The 9,042-nt window shown below is 42.9% G+C and overlaps 2 protein-coding genes across 3 annotated transcripts; both read right to left on the bottom strand.

Annotated features, from left to right (window-relative positions):
• Nucleotides 1–536: 536 nt before the first annotated feature.
• Nucleotides 537–4,716, bottom strand: LOC125525642 (putative disease resistance protein At1g50180). 2 transcript variants are annotated; one of them, XM_048690644.2, is made up of 3 exons: nt 2,968–4,716; nt 1,242–2,301; nt 537–1,019 (listed from the first exon to the last, which is right to left on the bottom strand). In XM_048690644.2, exons 1-2 carry the CDS (start codon nt 4,535–4,537, stop codon nt 1,259–1,261), a joined length of 2,613 nt encoding a protein of 870 aa, XP_048546601.1. In that variant the 5' UTR covers nt 4,538–4,716; the 3' UTR covers nt 537–1,019; nt 1,242–1,258. The 2 variants fall into 2 exon arrangements, with proteins under 2 accessions (XP_048546601.1, XP_087392466.1); XM_087536340.1 differs by lacking the exon at nt 537–1,019 and having other exon boundaries at nt 2,172–2,301; nt 4,242–4,716.
• A 1,703-nt stretch (nt 4,717–6,419) lies between these two features.
• LOC147962746 (uncharacterized) lies at nt 6,420–7,593 on the bottom strand. The gene is made up of 2 exons (XM_087531582.1): nt 7,228–7,593; nt 6,420–6,871 (listed from the first exon to the last, which is right to left on the bottom strand). Exons 1-2 carry the CDS (start codon nt 7,570–7,572, stop codon nt 6,611–6,613), a joined length of 606 nt encoding a protein of 201 aa, XP_087387708.1. The 5' UTR covers nt 7,573–7,593; the 3' UTR covers nt 6,420–6,610.
• Between the last annotated feature and the right edge of the window lie 1,449 nt (nt 7,594–9,042).

The raw sequence follows: 9,042 nt of genomic DNA, 5'->3' as shown, positions 1-9,042 counted from the left end.
ACCACGTTCAAAAGTGAGAAGAAAAACACATCGCAGATCAGGTAATATACAATGCATGAATCGAGACAATACTCAACGTTTGACTGAAGAGAGACCGCTAAAAAGTCTGTGTGTGGTTCTTGTTGTGATGATCCTGAAAACATGGCTTGTGTTCTTCTTCTTCTATTATGTACTGACACGACATTCAACTGTTTGGGTTATTCTCAGTGATCTGAATTGGCAATGAAAGTGCCGATTCAGGTTGTACGTAGTCTTTAATAAGGTTGTTGGCCAAAAAGAAGTGTGTTGCACTTGACTGAGGATGTCAGCTTGTAAGCATCAGACCAGTACTCCATTCAGGCAAGCACTGTATAAATGAATCAGGGTAGTATTTTGCTGCATCAACATATTGCGAGCAACTACCGTGGAGCTAACTAGCTCCTCATATTGCACATACTTCCATAGTTCCATTCTCTTTACAGTTTGTGAGACTGAAAGTAAACAAAGGGGACATATGAGTCTGGAACTTTGTGCCGAGTAACTACCATTACAAGAGAGACCATCACAACGTGCATGCCAATTGCCAAACCAGAAACCACGGTACAAACAAATTATCCTCTCAAAGCCCACTTTACAGACACACATTACATGAGGAGTTGATAACAGTGAGTGCTCTGCTCACCATGAAAAGAGAGCATGAAAGAAATACACGAACTTGCAAGGCATGCCATTGCAGAAATCGGAAATACAGGCACAATAATCGTCTTGAAGGCAGCACATGTTAGGGTAGACCAATGCCCCATTCTTATTTGTTACAATAATCGGAAATACAGGCACAATAATCGTCTTAAAGACAACATATAGGCCTATTTCATCAAACGAACACATAGACAGACTGACAGATACATGCAGGCCCGATATAACACATTCATCTCTTGCAGTCGAAGAATGCCTTCGGAATTAGGGAACAGTAACAATTAAACATGTGCGCTGCTCGTAGTTAAGCTCCATAACCACCAGACTGTTTATCCTCCAGTCACCTGCAAGAGCACCTAAGAGAATATCATTCCAGACAAACAAGGCAGTTGTGAAAGATAGAGCACAACCCACGAACAAGTTAAACAAAACAACACGTAATTAATTACGAGCATCTCGGTCCCTCCTTGTATGAAATGAAACACGGATAGCAGAAGTAAAATCAAATAAAATAAAATTAACGAGAACAGGAGGGTAGGGGAGGGACTGAGGGAATATATGGTTACCTTGCATCCTTTCTGCTTCAGCTCCTTCGATGCGTGCTGTCTTCTCCAACAGAAATCAAGGGCATACCATTTAGTTCCAGCAGATTGAGTGACGGAAGGTGCAGCAACGCCTCGGGGGCCTTTCTCATCTTACTGAACTCATCGAGTATCATGTGGGAGAGCTTTGGCATGGACCCAGCCTCGATCTTCCATTCCTTAGTGTTATGAAAGCTAGTAAGCCATAAGTTCTGGAGACGAGGAAAACCCCCGTCAGAGCATGATATGGTTTGGCCAGTGTACCCACTCAACCTCAGCACCACAAGACATGGGAGCTTCTCCAACACCGGCATCGGGTCTTGTTGAATGGAATCAGCTTCTAGAGAGAATCTTCGTAGGCTTTGTGGGAAGTGATGGCTCTCAGGAAACTTATCAAGCACATCGAATCTATGGAGCTCAACATCAACTAGGTGAGGCATGTTTGCTAATATATTCACCATTTCCGAAGGCATGCGTGACCTTGTGACCCACACCTTAGGCTCGCATCTCAATGACAAGTCTGTTAGTTGAGTCATTTGGCCCAAAAACATCATCATATCAAGATTGAAGACTTTCCCCATAGTGGCAAAAGTAGCATTTTCAACTGTAAGCTTTAACCGGAAGGTCTTGAGCTCATTTTGATGCACACCCCTTGGTGGAAAAAATTCATCAGAGAGGTAAACATGCCTTAGAGAAGGGATATTCCACATAGATTTTGGTACCAGTGCATGTGTGTTCCTCATATCAATAGTTCGCAAGTAAAGGAGTTGTCCAATTGATGAAGGGAGGGTCACACGTCTACATCTTATCAACTTGAGGCATCTTAGATGAATGCACCCACCTATTGCCCTAGAGGAATCCCTTAGGCTTGAGTCTTCAATGTGAAGAACACGAAGAAATCTGAGTTTAGGAAGGGATATTGATCGAAGATGAAACCCAATTAGAGCTCGGAGATTACGTGATGCCTGCAAATTCTGACCATTGAAGTGCTGATAACAGTAACGATATGATATCGTGATATCAGTTGATATTGCACCAACTTGGCCTGCAAAATTTTGTATGCCATTTGTCAGCAAGAGGCCACATGATTGCGCTGTATCAAAGAGAGATTCATCCACATGCCAATTCTAAGGAGCCAATTCCCCCATACCACTGGTTACTTACTTATTTCTCCCTCGGCACCATAAAATGTGTAAAAATACCATTTTGGTCCCAAAGGCAAAAAAAATGTTCTCTTTATACCACTAGACTGCTGCATATAAAAATGCATCTTTAGGTAGTACGGTTTCTTTGATTTGAGACACACACACGCGCGCGCGCACACACACACAGAGAGAGAGAGAGAGATGTAAAGTAAATAAAGTTTAAGGACGGTAAAACATTGGCTTCTAGTGTGTAAATTTTGACAAAATCTTTGCAAGCATTTGTCTTCTAGGCAAGATTTCTCTGCAAGGATGATTTAAGTGGTTTTCTACAACAACAACAACAAAAACTAACAACTCATATGTGAGATAATGGAGCTCCTCTAACTGAAAGTAAAAAAAATGAATAGAGAAAATTAAAAGACTTTATGCAGTGATAGGTAAGGAATAAGCTTTGATTTTACTAGTGGCATAAATGAAATTAGGCTATTTAGGAGTGACATGTAGGAGTTTTAGTACTATTAAATACAAAATAAAACTATATGAAAAGAGATGAAGGGCAACATGACCTGAAGTTTTGTCGATGACAACAAGAAAACTATCTTTTCTTGCCTCTTCTATGCACCAATCACGTAAAATATCATGAACCCTTATTTTCTCAATCCATCCATGTGCCTCACTTCTACCAGTAACCTGCACAAGGCTTCTCTGGGCCAACTCGGCTACATACTTGCGTGCTGTTTCTTCTAGTTTATGATTTCGTGTGTGTGGAATGAAGCCTTCTGCTATCCATAATTCCATAAGATCCGACACATAAATTTCGTAATCCTCAGGAAAAGCAGCAATATAGAGAAAACAGGATCGTAAATAATGATTTGGCAGGTCCTTGTAACTACGAGCTAGTATGTTTTGCATCATCTCTCCATTTTTTGTTGCAGGCCAATCCAACAGTATATCAGTCCATGCTTGTTTATTTAGGTTTTTATATAGATAACCCCCCAAAATTGCAAGTGCAAGTGGCAATCCGTCACATTTCTTTGCAAGCTTTCTTCCAAGTTTTTCAAACTCATCCACATGAGCTATAGCAGACCTTTTATACAATGGTAAAGCTTTTCTACTAAAGAGTTCCCAACTCCTCTCTTCATCTAACTTCTTCAAAGAATGAACATAGGTTGGCATCTGAACATGACGTGCAACATCTTCTTTCCGTGTGGTTAATAGTATCCTACTACCATTAGTTGCATCTGGAAAGGCAGTAATGGTTCTGTTTAATTGCTCCCATGTATCTGTTTCCCACACATCGTCAAGAACTACTAAGTATCTTTTTTTGAACAAAAGATTATGGATCTTCTTTCCCACCTCGTACTCATCCATTTTATCAATTGACTCATCTCTCCTCTCCATTATTTGTTTTAGAATATCCTTTAGTAAATCAATGACCTTGTACTTTTGAGATACAGTAACCCAAGCAATTGTATCAAAGTGTAGTTTGACTCTATCTGAAGTGTAGACTTTTCTAGCAAGTGTTGTTTTTCCTGCCCCACCCATAGCAACGATGGAGATAGCACTAAGGCTCTTCTCTGCCTCCACTAACTTCCCCGCTATTTCTTTGTACTCACCCTCAAAGCCAACAACTACAATTTCTTCAATGTTTTGATGCATAGGGCCATAATCTAGTTGGAACTCATCATCAAGATGAACATTTTCTATTGAAGTATTCCCCAAATCAACTATTTTCAGACGGTTTGCACTTTCAAATATATCAGAAATCTTCCTTTTGATCCGTTGGATTTCGACACCAATTTCGTGAAGGGTAGTCAAATCACTTGGTAGGCGAGCATACCTTGCAATGGCACCCATGAATCCCTTCTTCAATCTGTTTCTCTTCTGCATGTTCTCAGCGGCTTCAATGGCATTGTCGGCCTCATACGCCACATCTCTGATCTGGCTGACCAAGACAACAATACTTTCATCTCCCCGCCTCCGTTTGTTGTTGGCGTCTCGGAGGAAGCCTTGCAGCCGCTTGAGCTCATCCTTGAGGAACTCCACTTCTAGGCTAACTCCACATAGGAGCGTGGTCTCCTGAACCGCAAGGGTGCTGACATTGCCGAGCACGGCGCCGACGGCCGACTCGGCCATTACTTCTCCTTGTCTCCGGGTATTTGCTCGGTGTCGCAAATGGAATGCTAAGTTGGTATATCAAAGATGAGTGGATGGAAGAATAATGCATGTGTGCTTTAGGAAGGCATGGTGTTTGGCTTTGTATTGCTTCTGGTCTCCATCTTGATGATGGTATATGTGTACGTGATAGAACAATGAATCTGAGAAAGGAGCACGACAAGAATGCCTTGTTGTTCCGAGGAGGGTTAACCAATTGATAGATTGGTTTTTAGAATAGAATCTTCCTTTACTCCACCATCACGGCACGAATGATTAGGATGCAAGTTAAAGCAAAGAAGGCTCCCCTGTACACACGGTATGCCTTGCTTGAGATGGGGTCTTAGCATCACCTCACGAAGGACCCTTTGCTACTCTAATTTATTTAATCCCTGACTATATTCAGGGTACCCTGGTCAGGCTCAAACAAGCGTAAACGTCGATAAATAGTTAACCATGATTCAGGATACGGAGTACTCTGCAGTTGATATGTTCTGTTGGTCTGCAGAAGCAAATGCCATGGAGCTTGTATTTCTCATACAACATGATTCAAATGGTTCGTCCAGTATCTGCAACCCCCACAGTTCGACAGCTCAGATCAATTATATGCTCTTATCTCTCATGTGAAAAGAAAAGGTAAGAGGGAACATGTTAAAACTACTCCTGTTGTAATGAGAATACACTGTATTAAATTAGGGGTAAGTGAATACATGATGTGTTTGGTTCATGCAAGGGAATAGGAAGCCGTGGAGTACAGTCACTGGCCTTGTAGAAGAAGCCGGAGGTCTGGAGGACAGATGGCTCATGACGGAAAATGAGATCACCAGCCATTCACAACAACGCTACTGTTCATGGCGGCGAAGCAAGATCGGCGGCACTGCCCACGGCGGCCGTGGTGGCGGCAGCGGTAAGAGAGATCGATGGCGCTACCCACGGCGGCAGTGGCGGCGGCGGTGAAGAGAGATCAGCGGCCCTCGAGGTGGAGAAACAGTCGCTGCTTGGCCCTCGTGGCGAAGAAAACGATCAGCACAAGCAGTGTTATTCGATACCAGGCTTTATCGGGTGTTTTCGATTATGTGAACACTAGTAGAAAAAGAACCATTTGTTTCGGTTCTAGAGGACCTTTAGTACCGGGACTAAAGGCCGTCCAGGTGGCCGCTGTCTGGAGCTTCACTTTTAGTCCCAGTTGGTAACACCAACCGGTACTAAAGGTATTTTTACGAAAGAAAATTTTGAATTTTTTTTTTTAAAATGGATTTTCAAATTTTTAAATTAATTTTCAATTTAATCTCTAATCACCCCTTATCACTGCTCTATTTAACCTCTAATCTCTAATCACCCATTATCATTTCAAATCATCTAACTTCCCGACCGGTCACCCATCCTCTCACTACTCCAGCCCGAACACGCTTAACTTTTGGGTTCTATTCCCCCCTTGTTTCCAAGTCTGCACTTGTTGTTTTCCTGACAATACACTATTAGGGAAAAAAGGCTAGCAGCAGCGCGGGTTTTAGGCCTATCAGCAGCGCGGGTGCCCGCGCTACCAATAAGGCGCTACAGCTAACTCTTAGTAGTAGCGCTGCCTGTATCCGCGCTACCACTATTGACTATAACAGCAGCGCTTTTCAGTAACGCGCTGCTATTACTTAGCTGTAGCGATTTCCCAGTCCAGCGCTACTGTTATATCTTTCACCATTTCCCCATTCCAGCTTCGATAAACTGCAATTTCCAGATACTAGGTACTACTAGATATCAATTTCATAAAGCATTATAGGTACTAGGTAGTACTCCCTCGGTTCGAAATTACTCGTCGTGGTTTCAGTTCAAATTTGAACTCAAACCACGACGAGTAATTTGGAACCGAGGGAGTACTAGATAACAATTTCATATATACTCAACATGCATCCTCAAGCAGTACAAGGTGACATCGACGACAATCATCATATTTAGTTCTAGATGATATCGACGACGATCATCATATGTAGTTCTACATGATATCGACGACGATCATCATATGTAGTTCTAGATGATATAGCCACACACACATATGTAGTTCTAGATGATATCGACGACGATCATCATCCTCAAGCCTGGGCGGTGGGTGTTCCTGATAGTAATTAGGATGGCCTGTCCAGCACGAAGATTCTTGCCAACGAGGAATCTCTTCCACCCAACCGAGTTCAAGTGTGTGCGACCATGTGTGTCCATGCGGTAAGTACATGTGGTGACGGAGCCCCTTGCGGTAAGGCGTAGTCCAACTGAGCCTTCTTCATCAGGCTCGATACCACAACTCACAGATAGGTTCTTTGGCAATCTCTGAATAAGAAAAACATATCAATTAATAAATAGCCTCACACATACTCTTGCAAATATATTTCTATTAAGTCTAGATTTCTACACTATCAAAAGACACAGTACTACGCATTTGTACTAATTAATCATGAGTTCTACTAATAAGTATATATATGGATTATCTACACTATTAATAGTTCCTTGGATTCTACACTAATAAGCATGTGATCAGACTCTACACTAAAGTATATCATCGACTAGATTCCACAAAGCATATCATTGGATTCACTAAGCATATAATCAGATAATTTGCATTTGTAAGTATAACAATAAAGCATATATATATCATCAAATTACTACATGCAGCACGTATAACATACCATTTCATGCCGATCGACCATGGTACTTGTCAGGCGGGTCACGAATGGCACCCCGACAAAGTCATCACGTGGCGGAATTATGTCCCATAGGTTGCACACCTCCTCCTCGCTCAGCCTCATTCTTTGAGCTATGATGGCTTCATGAAGTGGGTTCTCATCATCTTCATTGAGTGGGTCCTCATTATCTTCATCATCTTCGTCATCTTCATCATCTTCCACCAGGTTGATATAAATGACAACCAGCTTGGGTCTTTCTGCTCTGAAGGAGAATCTAATCAACTCACCACCAGTAAGACGCATGCGAGCGAGGAAACGGGCCCATCCATCTCCTCCAATCTGCGACATATTGCGTCCTTTCTCGACCTCCATAGTGTACGGCCCCCTAGGAGCCTCAAATGTCACAGTGTCTCCTGTCAGCTTGTTGAATTTCAACCTCACATTGCATGGGACGATCTGTGTAAGAAAAGCAAAATGACACAATGCAGTAATGCCAACACTAAAAATAAAATAGTTGTTACATTTCATCTAATTTCTTACCGCCGCATGACGAAAACTCGGATGGAAGTAGATGCCGAACAGCTTGCCAGTTGCAAGGCTGCTGACGCACCTTGACTTGCACAGTCGACATAATGGTGCTGGTGGTGGCGCCATTTTCCTAAAGCAATATGAGCAAAGGATTAACGATTCACTTCACAGGAAACAAGTGACAAATTTAACTAAATTGGCACCTACATTTTGCCAAAAAATAACTTATTACAAAAAAACTAAATCGAGCATACTAAATCAACTAAATCAACTAGCATACTAAATCCACTAGCATACTAAATCCACTAGCATACTAAATCAACTAAATCAAAATGTTCTAAATCAACTAGCCTACTAAATCAACTAAATCAACTAGCCTACTAAATAAACTAAATCAAAATGTTCTAAATCAACTAAATCAACTAGCCTACTAAATCAACTGAATCATATCAACTAAATCAAAATGTTACATATGAAAGCCTACTAAATCAAAATGTATCAGGGAGGAGGGACAAGGAGGGGCGACTCGAGGAGGGAGAAGATAGTAGGACGGAGGAGGAAGGCAGAGCGAGGAGGGGCCGGCCGGCGGCGAGTGGAGGGAGGATGGATCGAGGAGGAAGGCGGAGCGAGGAGGGGGCGCCAGCGGCGAGTGGAGGGAGGACGGAGGAGGAGGCCGGTACCGAGTCCAGCGAGGAGGATGAGGCGACAGCGGCGCAGATCGGGGGAGGGGCGACAGGGGAGGACCGGCGGCGCGGGAGGCGAGGAGGAGACCGTGAGTGTGTGTGAGTGTGATCTGTGGATGAGGCTAGTGAGTGGGGGGAGATGGAATGGAATAGCAGTAGCGCGCTATAGGTAAACGCGCTACTGCTAAACTACCTATCAGTAATGCCTTTCGGCCTGAACACGCTACTGCTATGTGTCAGTATGTAAAAATAGACATAGACATAAAAAATACGCTGCTGCTACGTTACGCTGAATGCGCTGAATGCTCATTGATTTTTGTAGTTAATTTAGCAGTAGCGATTATTGCCTAAATGCGCTGCTGCTACATTACGTAGCAGTAGCGCTGTTTATTTTAACGCGCTGCTGCTATAACTGGCCTTGCGGCGGCGGCGTGTGAATTTTAGCAGTAGCGCTTCTTGGAGTGCATGCGCTACTGATAAACTTGTTTCAGCAGCGAGTTTCCATGGCCCGCGCTACTGCTACTTAGCAGCAGCGCCTGATTTTAAAGCGCGCTGCTGGTAAGATTCTGTGTATAGGCTTTTCCTAGTAGTGATAATAAGATGTCAA

The sequence above is a fragment of the Triticum urartu genome, chromosome 7A, assembly GCF_056163025.1.
Source record: "Triticum urartu cultivar PI428250 chromosome 7A, HENAU_Tu73, whole genome shotgun sequence".
Lineage (NCBI taxonomy): Eukaryota > Viridiplantae > Streptophyta > Magnoliopsida > Poales > Poaceae > Triticum > Triticum urartu.
This window is presented reverse-complemented; position numbering and strand designations above follow the sequence as displayed.

Coding starts and splice junctions, on each gene's coding strand:
- LOC125525642 (XM_048690644.2), bottom strand. CDS start 4,537: ATGGCCGAGTCGGCCGTCGGCGCCGTGCTCGGCAATGTCAGCACCCTT. Junction 2,302..2,967: donor TGTCATCGACAAAACTTCAG/GTCATGTTGCCC, acceptor AAAATTTTGCAG/GCCAAGTTGGTGCAATATCA.
- LOC147962746 (XM_087531582.1), bottom strand. CDS start 7,572: ATGTCGCAGATTGGAGGAGATGGATGGGCCCGTTTCCTCGCTCGCATG. Junction 6,872..7,227: donor TGGTCGATCGGCATGAAATG/GTATGTTATACG, acceptor TTTCTTATTCAG/AGATTGCCAAAGAACCTATC.